Below are 13,429 nucleotides of genomic sequence, written 5' to 3'. Positions count from 1 at the left end.
AACAATAGATGTGCTGATGAAGAATTTACATAAAAAAGAAATCTTCCTTTTATCATGGGAAAATAGGGTGCCTGCATTATTTAAAGGGACACCGTTAGGCTTAAAATTGTAATTGTAATAAATCACGTTTCCTTGAGTGTTACTGATACTACACAGTCTTTCAAAAGAAATAATTTTAAGCAAATCTTATTTTACACTATCAATGCTGTGTACTTTCTGCACTTATTATTTGTATGCATCAGTTTGTACAGCAACAGAGAGGAAGAAACAGTCATTGTCTAACGGCTCTAAATAGAAAAAAGCAATTAAGAGGGATAGAATGAAAGGAAGGTTATAGCCTTCCATATCAGGGGAAGGAACCTGCAAGAGAACAAAGTAGCAGGAGAGAGAGCATGAAGGCAAAAGAAGAAAAAAAATCAACGGGCTAAGGAGACAGATATAGGAATAGTTGAGAAGACATGTAGGTGAGAGAGGGAGAGGAATTATGCACAGCCTTGAAGCAGAGGACAAGAAGCTTTCATTTGATGCTGAATGTAAGAGTAAGCCAGTGGAGGGATTCAAGGAGGGGAGTAATCTAATCTAACAGGAGGGCAATGAAGAAGATTTTGGCCCTATGTGATCACCGTTAAGTCTGTGCTTACATGTTTTGCTGGATTGGGGCCTGTGATTACAGCATTTTGTATGTACCTGAAGTGAGTGAGATGACAACAGAGAAAGCTACTTTGTATAACTCTGACAACTGCAGAAAGAGTAGTTTCACTTTCTGCTTCCCAGGCCCTAGCGCAGAGGTGGCAAACTACGGCCCGCGGGACCTTCCTGCCCGGCCCCTGAGCCCTTGCCCCGGGAGGCTAGCCCCCCCACCCCTCTGTTCCTCCTCCCCTGCAGCCTCAGCTCACTGTGCCGGCATAATGCTCTGGGCTGCAAGCTCCTGAAGCAGTGCAGCTGCAGAGCCTGGTCTAACCCAGTGCTCTGTGCTATGCGGTGGCGCGGCCGGCTCCAGCCTGGCGGCGCGGCCGGCTCCAGCCTGGCGGCGCGGCCGGCTCCAGCCTGGCGGCGCGGCCGGCTCCAGCCTGGCGGCGCGGCCGGCTCCAGCCTGGCGGCGCGGCCGGCTCCAGCCTGGCGGCGCGGCCGGCTCCAGCCTGGCGGCGCGGCCGGCTCCAGCCTGGCGGCGCGGCCGTAGCGCTGCCAGCCACTGGTGCTCCAGGCAGCGTGATAAGGGGGCAGGGAGCAGGAGGGATTGGATAGAGGGCAGGGGAGTTTGAGGCTGGTGGTCAGGGGGTAGGGGTCCGGGGGGGTTAAATGGGGGCAGGAGTCCCGGGGGGGCAGTCAGGAAGGATGGGGGATTGGATGGGGCAGCGGGGGGCAGTCAGGGGACAGGGAGAAGGGCTGGTTGGATAGGGCAGGGGTCCGGGGGGGGGGCAGTCAGGAATGAGAGGAGGGGTTGGATGGGGAGCCGGGGGGGCACTCAGGGGTTCAGATTCCAGGGGCGGTCAGGGGACAGGTGTCACGGGGGGGCAGTCAGGGAACGGGGGGGTTGGATGGGACAGGGGTCCCAGGGGAGGGGGAGGCAACAGGGGACGAGAAGCGGGGGGGGGGGGAGGGTAGCGGGGACGAGAAATGGGGTGAGGGGGGGTGTAGCGGGCCATGCCTGGCTGTTTGGGGAGGCACAGCCTCCCTTAACTAGCCCTCCATACAATTTCCGAAACCTGATGTGGCCCTCAGGCCAAAAAGTTTGCCCACCCCTGCCCTAGCACAATGCTGCAATATTCAGGCTGCAGACATCTCAGTGAAATATTGAAATCCAATCAAATTATTTTCAATGAACTGTTTTTTTCTCTCTCTCCTTTCTTTTATGCTGAACTTGCTGAAGAGGTGTTTCATTTTTATTTTACACTTGCACATAAAACCTAACGTACATACCAGGTCCAGAGGACCCAACATGCATAAAAAAGTCTGACGTTTTCTGTTTAAATGGACTGGAGTCATTGGGATTCACACTCTTCCCTCCTTTTCTGGGTCACAGGCACTCATTGCCCCAGGCTGTCACTGAATCTTGTGAAGCTCTTGGCCTTAAAGAGTGACTGGATGTTAATAGGGATAATAAGAGAATAACCAGGCTTATAATAGTTAATGCTAAAAAAACTTGTGGAAGTGAACCTGAAGCAGGAGGTTTTATAAATCCATCCCCTACTATTAGGGGAGAAAAGAGGACAGCAGAGCATCTTTTGATGCTCTAGGAGAGCTCCTTGATGCTCTTTTCCCTGCAATCCCATCTGTGATAGCTGAATCAATGATCTAGTCATCTGTAAATCAGTCAAAACAATGAAAGCTGGCATTAAAAAAAAATCAAGTGAAAAAGCAGAAAAATGATACTCACCTCAAGCCTTTTTTCAAGTGATTCTATTCTGTCTTTTTTGCTGGCCAAGTTAGCTCGTGTGTAGCGGTTCTGTCCTGGTAGGTATAACACCTGGCTATAACATTCTTCCCACACCTGGTTATAAGCCTCACTTGAGAGCTCTCCATGCCCCATTCCTTGCTTTACCACTTCCATCTCTTGTGCCAGTAGATCCTGGGCCTGTTGAAAATTATGAGAAATTACAATCACAAAGTACAGACGACGAGAAAACTCCTCTTGTTGTTTTCAATCCTTTAGAGTGCAATTTTCAGGGGTAATTTCTCTCTCCATACAAAAAGGCCACTTTAGGTTAAGCTAAATTTGAAATTCAACACAAATGCGTTAAATTATAAATGAAACCTAGGCAATGGGGCTACTTATGCTGCAGCTATTCCTCATTTCACATAATTTGACCAAACCCAACAATCTGAGGTACCTAATAAAGCAGAGACAGGTTGAGGTGTCTAGCATTGATGCAACGGGGCGGGGGGGGGGGGAGTTAAAAGTAAATATTTTAAGAGAGGGAGAAAGAACAGCTGCTTCAGCACATGCCTAAGGAATGTAAAATACCATCACTTTCTGGTTTCTTTTACTTGCTCTCCTTAGCACAGCTTAGAAAATCTATTCCAGCAGGAACGGATGATCTGTGCTCCATACAATATGGGCTACAATGCAAGAAAGACTACTTTGATTTCAGCTGAAGAAGATACAGCTTGACCTTGTTGAAGGATCTGAATGTTCTACCATTTCCAATCCAGTTTATGAAGCATCTTAACAATGAGGAAGGAATGAGAAGAGGAAAGGACTCACGCTGCTCCCCCACAATCAAAAACATGAGAAAATCCATCTGGAGCGCGTATGCCTCCAAAAGAGACCTATGGCACAAGTCCCAGTCTGTTGAAATGACACCAACAAGAGTCATTTAGACATTAAGATCAAACTAACAAGTAGATTTCAAGAGCTCCTCTCACACCCACAGAGTGGTGCGACTGTTCTTGTGACAACATGAAGTTTGAGAAATAAAGATTACTGCCAAGGTTTTCAAGAGTGACTAGTAAACTGGGATACTTTAATTCTGTGGTGTGCACCTTGACACATCTTACAAGGGCCTGATTTTCAGAAAGTGCCAAGTACCTGTCTTCTGACAATTAGACCCCTTTAAGGCATATCAAGTTGGACATGACAAAATGAGGCACTAAACTCACTAGTCATTTTTGAAAATCTTGGCCTATTTCAAAGTAAATATTAGAACATTACGAAAAAAGTAAGAAATCCAGAGCTCCAGCACTCCAGCTTCAGGAAAAGCTCTCAACACGTAACTCAACATAATCTGATGGCATTTACTGTGGGACAGGAACCCCCTGCATAAAAGACAGAACTCTAAGGCTCCAAAGATCAAAGATCTGGAGCTCAATTCGTTGATCTGTTATACCAGTGTAACTCCTTCAACTTCAAATGTATTTACACTGACAGAAAGCTGGTGTAACGGTGTGGTGAAACCGACTGCTGGCATTAGCATCAGGTCTGGTATACATAACAAACACATAAGGGAAACAAAAACTGCCATGTGACACATACTATTGACAGAGTCATAACTACACCTTTTTTCTTACAATATTACACACAAATGTAAAAGGCAAACTCTGAGTTTTCAAATGTAGTGATTCACTAGATAAATCACTGAACTTCAACTATACTTTATAGCAACACACTATCAAGAACGCTACTTGGGTACTCTGAAATCATCTTATCTGGTGAATCTAACGAATAGCTAATTAACCACACAAGGCTGTAGCTCAGAAAGAAAGAAAAGGAGTAGCCCTAGTGTTATTAATATAGCTAAATCCCACAAAGGGTAATGTTTTTGCTAGTATCAATTTTCACCCTTTGAAGAATTAGCCTATGTGGCTGTGAAAGCTACTTGGCTTTCACAGCTTTATTAGCTCAGGTATCACGGTGAGTATCATTAGTAGCCCTTTCCACGGAAGGGCAATCACTGAAGAAATGCGGTACCTTCTGGAGGAGGAAGTGAAAAAAAAAAAAATCAGAAAAGCTATCACCACCTCACAAGGGACCATTCTTACTGTCCACCATACCTCCATGTGAAAGTGCAATTTGGATGTACAGAGGATACTACTCACACGTGCAGAGAGATTAAGCCAGACAGAATGGGAAACAAATTCTGTCTAAAGTTAAGAAAATGTCTAGTGAATATATGGAAAATTTCCAGACCAGGAGCTCTATTAAATTGTGGAATATTCTCTAAGGGAAGTGATAGCAGCCCCAACTCTTGTTACACTTAAAAAAATTCTGGACAAAGCGCTAAGATAATGTAGCCTAGGAAACAAACTGATATTGGCAGAGTGGCAAAGTATGTGATCTAACTATATTTTGCATCTACTTAATTTCTACTAAGAAGAAATCTTCAAGTGTAATTTTTAATTTAATAACAAATTGGAAGTACATTCTGTTCAGCATTGTTGGAGCTGGACAAAGTATAGCTCTTGAATGATGGGTCAGATATGGGCAGGGAAAGATATTTCACATTTATACATCTTTAAAGATGTTTCCAAGTAACCAGGGATCTATGTGCTAAAATACCACAGTGATGGCACAGTCTAAGAATCTAGACAGATTTTGTACAGAATCTACCAATGAACAAGGCTTATACACAGTAGTACAGCGGTTGTCCTTTTCATCCATTTTGATTGCCATAAACTTTTGGGCTGTAAGGTCTCCTGTGTAGCTGCTCTATACTGATGGGAGAAAGCAGCATAATTAAACTACCCCCAACAAGTGGCAGTAGTTATGTCGCTGGGAGAGTGTCTCCCACCAACATAGTGCTGGCCACACCATTGCTCCTGTCGGTGTAACTTATGTCGGTCAGGGGTGTGTTTTTTCCACAGCCCTGAGTGACATAAGTTTTACTGACAGAAGTGCTAATGTAAATATAACCTTAGTTAAAAGTTACTGACACATTCACAGTGGAGACCCCCTCAAGGAGCTAACTCCACTGCTTTACTTCTAACCTGTCAGTCAGTCACTTGGCTGTGAAGTGAAACATCTGTAGGTACTTAATAAATGAACTCCCAGAACCAGAGATCTTGATATATCACTTTGGGCATACAATGCAAGTGAGAATGGAGCTCTGAGGCCTGCTGCTTTGTTCCATTTGTAGCCAATTCTGCCTTCATAGCCACGTCCAGCCAGCTATGGTTTAAGTTCAGTTGCTATAACTGAGGATCATATTGATGTAGAGCAGCAGACTTGGCAATGGATAAATCAAATGCTGTAGGCCTATAGCTGGCTACAGCTAGAGTCTATTTAGAAGCTGAATGACTAGATGGGAAAGGGGATCAAAAATGCTTTATTATTATTTTCCACATGATAGTTCACCCTTCTATAGCATCTTTCACATGAGGATCTCTAAGCACTTTCCAAATGTTACAAAACAAACTAAACACCCTGTGACATAGGCAATGGATACTGGAAGACGGTGAGGTCTGCATGAGTCAGAAGGCTCCAAATTCTAATCCTGGCTCTGCCACTGACTCACTGCACGGCTTGAGAAATTCACTTCATCTTTCAGTCTCAGGTCTTCCCGTGTGCAAAATGGGTAATACTCTCAGGAATTCTGTGAGCTTTAGTTCATGCCTGTACAGTGCTTTGAATATGTAAAGTGTCATATAGAGAGTTACGTATTATTATTATTTTTATAATACATAGATTTGCTTCTACCTCAGCAGTGACAAAAAGAAACAGTTATCTGACAGCGCACAGGAACACTACACAGCCAGTAGCAGATGGGAAGTGAATAATATCAGAGCCAATTCAAACTTTGGCGTCATTTAATTTCATGGAATGGACTGTTATCAAGATGTAATTTGGCAACAGGAGTGGCTATAGAGCTCCTACTCTTACTAACAGACAGGCGATGAGGACCACAGTTCTACGTTTCATCCCAAGGTCAGCACCATCAACCGCACACTGCCTCCCAACACCATGCTGGAGCACTGGCTCAGTTATAACCCCCAGGGGAGAGTGCCACGCGCTGCATCATCAGTAACATCTCCTGCAGCACCTACATGCTGCTTGGAGGTCTCCCACTAAATTTAATCCAGGCTTGAGCTTGTTTTCCTTGCAAGATGACAAGGATCATAGTACCTGAAGCACATATGTCAGTAATCCTGTGACACACACTTTCAATGGAAAAGGAGTACTTGTGGCACCTTAGAAACTAACCAATTTATTTGAGCATGAGCTTTCGTGAGCTACAGCTCACTTCATCGGATGCATACCGTGGAAACTGCAGCAGACTTTATATACACACAGAGAATATGAAAAAATACCTCCTCCCACCCCACTGTCCTGCTGGTAATAGCTTATCTAAAGTGATCATCAGGTTGGGCCATTTCCAGCACAAATCCAGGTTTTCTCACCCTCCACCCCCCCACACAAATTCACTCTCCTGCTGGTGATAGCCCATCCAAAGTGACAACTCTCTTCACAATGTGCATGATAATCAAGTTGGGCCATTTCCTGCACAAATCCAGGTTCTCTCACCCCCCTCCCAAAAACCACACACACAGACTCACTGCAGTTTCCACGGCATGCATCCGATGAAGTGAGCTGTAGCTCACGAAAGCTCATGCTCAAATAAATTGGTTAGTCTCTAAGGTGCCACAAGTACTCCTTTTCTTTTTGCGAATACAGACTAACACGGCTGTTACTCTGAAACTTTCAATGGAAAGACTCTTACCTTCTTGAGTTCCTCTTTGGAGTGCTTCTCATAAGAATTTTGTTCGAGGTACGTAATATGCTCCGCACTGTTCGTTCCAAATCCTGGGCCTTTCCCCTTTTTACCCCCAGGCTGCTCTCCATATGGGTGATGCAGAAGATCAAAATGAAGCATGGTGATCATCTCTTTCTTTATTAGCTCTTCACTTTTCTGCAAGTCTGTTAGAGGAGGCTCTACATTCAAAGGTCTCAGAATCGTTTCATTTACCTAGCCAGAAATAAAATATGTTCAGAAACATTATGCATTATTGTCATGTTAGCCAAAATATATTTGTATAATGCACACACTATAATATTGGTATTTAAAACTGAGCTGTATGTAACAGATGATTAAAGAACTTTGTACCAGCACAATAATCTAAAAACCAAATTTTGTTTTCAGTTACGCGTATGTAACACCCACTGATTATATCCATATGAAGGCAGAAATTGGCCACAAGATGATGAAATTAGCATACTGAAGGAATGATTTTATTCTTTCATGATCCAGCTTAGTTGTATTATGCCTCACAGTAGCTATTGTTTAAAAGCGAGCCAAACAACTATTATAAATGTCTCCTTTTTTCCAATTTTTCCTTTAAATGCCATTTTGATCTTACACCATCATTAAGAAACTTCTCTTACTTACTTCTGCGGGCCTTGGCAGATCCTTCTGAACAGCTTTGTGCATCCGCTTTAGCTCCTTTACACGCTCTGCATCTCTAATAGCCTAAACAGATATTTCAAATGTTAGTCCAACCACCACAATACAGTCTGATGCTTCCCAATAATACAGGAAAGATGAATGCCACTAGACTACTGCAGTAGAGGTGGTATTATTAGTTGCGGGTTTTTTTATAGGAATAAAGGCTACAGCAAGAGACTGTAAGAGAATGGAGGAGAGCTATTATGGCCAACTGACAGCTTACCTCCCATCCACTGTACTAGACAGAACTTCGGGCCTCAGCCAAAGCTCACAGAATTCAGTGGAAAGATTCTCATTGGCTTTCCTGGACTTTGGATCAGGCCCTCAGAGAAGATACCCCAACCTTAATATTCTCCCATGAGGTCATCCTTTTCCATACTCTTTGTTCTTTAGAAATTCCTCCTGCCCTTTGGTTTCAACCTCATGAGACACCTGCTCCACAATCCCATGTGGTCCTGGCTCATCCAGGCTAGGCTCCTTACCACTTCCTTTCATTCTACTGGCAGGCCCCCACTTCTCCCTTCTATTAAATCAGGGGACTGAGCCTCCACCTGAATTACAATAATGGAAGTTTAAGAAAATAATAAGGGGATTCTCACACTTTCCAACACACAGGGTACAAATAAAATGGAGAGGTAGCACTGCCTAAAAACTCAGGATTGGTAGCCAGGATCTCCTAAATTTTAATCCCAGCTCTGCCACTACCTTGCCTCTTAAAACAGGACACCAGCTGGCCCCACATGGATGTGCAAGAGGAACAAAAGATAAAGTGACTTTGCCCAATGTACTTGCGCAGGTGGCTGCAGGATACTAGAAAGGTTGAGGAGGATAGCAGGCCTTGTCTGCTGCCTTAGGGACCAATGGCCATTTATTCATTATTATTGAACAATAATGTCCCCTTCTCCTCCAAACACTAGCCAGAAAAGGGGGGTGTATGCATGCAGGCGAAAAGCACTAGCTACACCTTTCCAAAAGTATAAGAGCCGTCTCCTCCGAGCACCTTCCCTCCAATGCCAATAGAAGTATTGTTTCTTTAAAAGCACAATCCCTCCAAGCACCAGGTCTTGGGCAGTGCCCCTGACCCCGGACCCTGTTTTCCTCACCTACAAAATGAACATACTGCTATTTATCCCAGCATTTACACCACATTCACCACCACTGTATCTGAACACCTGCTTCTCACGGAGAGTTGTGACTTTTACTTGTTCAAGTATCGGGGGTAGCTGTGTTAGTCTGTATCCACAAAAACAACAAGGAGTCTGGTGGCACCTTAAAGACTAACAGAAACAGCAGAACTAAAATTCATTTGCAAATTTAACACCATTAATTTGGGCTTGCACAGGGACTAAAGCAGCTCTGCCTCTCCCGGAATTGACACCTTCTCATCTATTACTGGGAGTGGACCACATCCAGCCTGACCGAATTGGCCCTGTCAACACTGGTTCTCCACTTGCGAGGTAACTCCCTTCCCTTCATGTGTCATTATATAATGCCTGCATCTGTAATTTTCACGCCATGCATCTGAGGAAGTGGTGTTTTACCCACAAAAGCTTATGCCCAAATAAATCTGTTAGTCTTTAAGGTGCCACCAGACTCCTGTTACTTGTGTAGCTCTTTGAAGTTGTAAAGCAGTAGGCAAGTGGGAATTTTGCACCCAACTATATTTTGAATAGCAATCCTCATTTCCTTGTGATCATTTCTACATAAAGGAGGAGTACATAGCATGCAATATTAATAGGCTATAGGACCTTATGGAATGGAATATGAATTGTATATACTTGATTTCAGTGGGACAGCCTAGCATTAACAAACATGGAAAACGTTCGTCACACATGAATAAAGATTCAGGCTTCATTTCCATCTTTTGTTCACTTGCCAACATATAGTGAAGGGCAAAGAGAATTATTAAAATATTGTTTTAAAGGTACACACTGAAAGTAAATTTCTAATTATGTTCCTAAAATTAATACTCCAAAGAGCTTAGAAAAAGCAAAAAACAAGGTGCCCAATAAAGGCGCACATCCTTACTATATTTCACATGTGATATTCTGTGGTTACCATATTAGATTCTGAAAGAAAACCTGAATAGACAGTTTTTAATTTAATTAATGTGCATAAAGTTAAGCACATTTAAGTCTTTACAGAATCGGGACCTAAAACTGTGACTAGGAAAAAAAATATTTCAGGAAAAATTTATATTTATTATCTCTTTCCTTGTGTTAAGATTAGGTGTGACTTATGATACTAGTAAATTAAAAAATTTTTCAACAGAAGTGTGATTTTTAACTTGAGTGTGTTCCTTTAAATATTCTAATGTTACCCTAACGCAGGTAACATGTACGTTTTTTTCTAATTTTCCTCATATAACCCATTGCTTTAATTAAGTATGTATCTTGAGCTACAGGAAATAACATACAGAGTAGAGAACTTTTACTGATTTCACAATGTACTCTCACCTGTTTGCGAGCATCCACATCAGCAGCATCTTCTATATAGGTATCATCTGTTTCATGTTCCTCAAGTTCCTTCTCTGCATTTTCCGGTAAAACAATCTCAAAGTCATTCTTTGGGGCAGGAAGACCCATAAGCCCTAGACGCAGATGCTCACGAGACTCTCTTTCCTATTGAAAGTAAATCAAGTTTTAATCATTCTGAATGCACAGACATTTATATTATTTGGTAGATTTTCATTTTCCTTGGGTACTAATAAATACAGAGAAAAAGTACACAGATTTCATCTGGTGATTTTAGCTAGCTATGCAGTCAACTTAACAGAAAATGTAAGTAAAAACTTAAAAGCAAGTTTAACAAATGAAAGATGAAGGTTATTAATCCACATTATACAAAAGACAATGACTCCAGAATTCATGCTCTACGAATAGTCTCCTGAGGCCTGTGGAAGGAAGATGTGCACCGTCCCTGAAAACAGCTTGTGAAAGGTGCAAGGAAAGGGATCCAGAGAAACCAGCTATTTAGTGTAGGAGTATAGCACAGGAGTGGCTCCTCTTTTCTCACTGTCAGTTTCAACATGACACTAGAAGTTCAAGATGACATGCACTTTACGAAGTTACTCATATAGAGAGTTGTTGCACAGCCTGGATATAGGGCTATCTGTGGAGAGTTGTCTAACGGGAACATTTCTCTTCAGATATCACTGCTCTAGAATTGCAATGCAGTGGCTTATAGATATGGCAATTATGCCAGTAGGGTAATGGCAAAAGCACAAGCATCTCTGGAAACCTTCGGAATCTGAAGTCTCTTGTTGAGCTTCCGAAGTCAAGAGCCAAGCTTACCCTTGAAAAGGACGAGATGGCACTGAGACACTTGCAAAGACCTCCAAATAGACTTAGTCCTTTAAGCGAAGAGAAAACTTCAGATTCTGGACTAAAAGAGCTATTTCCTTCAAAAGAACATGCCAAGCACTTTGGACTGGAAATCCTTTGTTAGCCCAAAGAGAAACACCGGTGCCTATAGTGGGAGATATCCAAAACCACAGTACAGGCTGCAGAATTTGCCACATAAAAGGAGCTCCCAAGGCAATTCCTATGTAATTCTGTGCCCTCTTACACCACATCTATTTGGCAAGATTCATCTGGCAGAATAGCCAGGAATGGAAACATCTGTTGACAAAGGTGATGAAAGAATCTGGACCAGATTGCTACATTACTGGGCATCTCAAGGGCTACAGCTCTTAATGGGTAAACCTTAAAACCGCTCTACTTCAATTTTGTCAACGGGGTACACTGATGAGAAAGTCCTGTACCTAGAATTGGCGGCCAAAATATGAGGGATTTGAGGGTGGAATGGGATTACAGGATAAACAAATCTTTTCTTGGGACTAAGTATTTCCTGTTCCACTTCAAAGACACAAGTGGGACTGAGGACTAGTTATAGCCAAATGTCTTTATGTGGTGGAGCGTTGGAGCTCTTTGACTGGGCATACTCAAAGCTGTTTTTCTTTTTCATGTGTGGTGAGATTTTTGCTTTTAAAGTGTATTCTTGATGTGATGAAAATGCAGAGATGTAATTTTATTAGGTCATGAATATTTATATGTAACTGGTAATACAAATTCTGTACAGGAGATCAACATGAATTTCAAATCCCAGGAAGTTAATAGAACATTCTTCTCTTCCTCACACGTACTACTTACCAGTTGTTTTGCATAAGACGGATCATTGTAATCTGCCATTCCCTCTTCTGGATTGATGTTCAATTTATCTCGCAGGGGAGTCCTACCTGGAGTTGCTCCAACCACTGGTTTAGGAGTTATTCCACCACGAGGTGTCAAACCTTCTGCTCCATGAGATGGAGTCCTATAGAGTTAAGTAAAGGCACATTTGAACTTTTAATCAAAGGGCATCAGCTCTGAAAGAGTTTGAATGCTTTTTTGCATAGTAAGATACAGCTAAACTGAGCCACTTTTCAGAACTTTTTGTAAGACACACAATCTGTGATGATAGCTTAATAAAAGCGGTTTCTTTCATAGAACAAACAATAATGGAGAATGCGCATGCACACACAGAGAAAATCTATTACTGATCCAAAGCACCATATTTAAGATGCAACGTTAAAAATGCTATAGCCTTGCATAAATGTATTTAGAAAGATACTGCAGTTCTCTTTGGCTTGAAAGGATAGGGATTTCTTAAAACACTTCACATGTCAGAATGGCAAAGCCCATTTAACTTAGCCTATTGATTTTATTTAGCCCAGAGAAAGCTTTGTTCTGGTTGCATAGATGAAAAACACAGCTTTCCATGGGTGCCAAAAAAATTGTTACAGGCTTGAATTTATTAAAGTAACATATTTTTTAACTTAGATTTTTCAAAGTATTGTTACAACTAAAGCCCCCATGTATTCTGCATGGGTTAGTCACAACAAAATGTTACAAATTTCACAGATTACCACAGAGTAACACTGAAGTACAGGAAACATTTCAGTTAAAAGGGCTCTTAGATGTTTAAACTTGCTCTGTTGAGAGAATAAATAATAATAACATCTAACCCATCTTAAAACTGTTAACATGAAGGTTCTGCTTTGTTATATTGCTTCTTTTAAACAAAAAAGACGTAGAATACTGTTTCTAACATAACAAGCACACATTTTCCATCCAAGATTTTGGATGTGAACACCCACAATGCATGAAAGTTAGGTGGCTAGAAAACAACCCTATTTGCAAGTGCAGATCTGATCTTCAGTGAATGAAAAACTTGAACGCAAAATTAGATTACACACACACACACGCCGGCAACTGGATCAGCACAGGCTGACCTTTGCACTTGTGTTAAGCTGCGCTGACTTCAACAGAACTCTGCATAAAATAAAGACCTGCTTGAGTGGATCCAATTGTGGCTTCTGGATAAAAAATTTTAGGGAACAGACTGAGGTTATTTTTGAAAAGTTGCCACAAGAATACCTATTTACTTCATTTGCCTCTGCTTCCTCAAGTACGATGAACAGAAGTAAAATTAAAACTTGAATTGAAAAACTTCAGCCACAAAATATACTGAGTCTATGGAATTTTCCAGTTCTACGGAATATGGCATTTGTG

The 13,429-nt window shown here is 42.1% G+C and overlaps 1 protein-coding gene across 1 annotated transcript in view; it reads right to left on the bottom strand.

The window, feature by feature from the left end:
• The window catches only part of CDC5L (cell division cycle 5 like), a 49,297-nt gene that overhangs the window by 22,792 nt on the left and 13,076 nt on the right, over positions 1–13,429 (bottom strand). The window contains exons 10-14 of the mRNA XM_084624275.1: positions 12,029–12,191; positions 10,334–10,498; positions 7,821–7,901; positions 7,155–7,400; positions 2,378–2,575 (exon numbers count right to left, since the gene is read on the bottom strand). Of these exons, the coding sequence (XP_084480401.1) occupies positions 2,378–2,575; positions 7,155–7,400; positions 7,821–7,901; positions 10,334–10,498; positions 12,029–12,191 (853 nt within the window). The remainder of the gene's footprint in view (positions 1–2,377; positions 2,576–7,154; positions 7,401–7,820; positions 7,902–10,333; positions 10,499–12,028; positions 12,192–13,429) is intronic.

This window comes from Lepidochelys olivacea, assembly GCF_965140295.1.
Source record: "Lepidochelys olivacea isolate rLepOli2 genome assembly, chromosome: 3".
Classification (NCBI taxonomy): Eukaryota; Metazoa; Chordata; order Testudines; family Cheloniidae; genus Lepidochelys; species Lepidochelys olivacea.
Note: the sequence above shows the minus strand (reverse complement) of the source record. Positions and strands in the feature narration are given on the sequence as shown.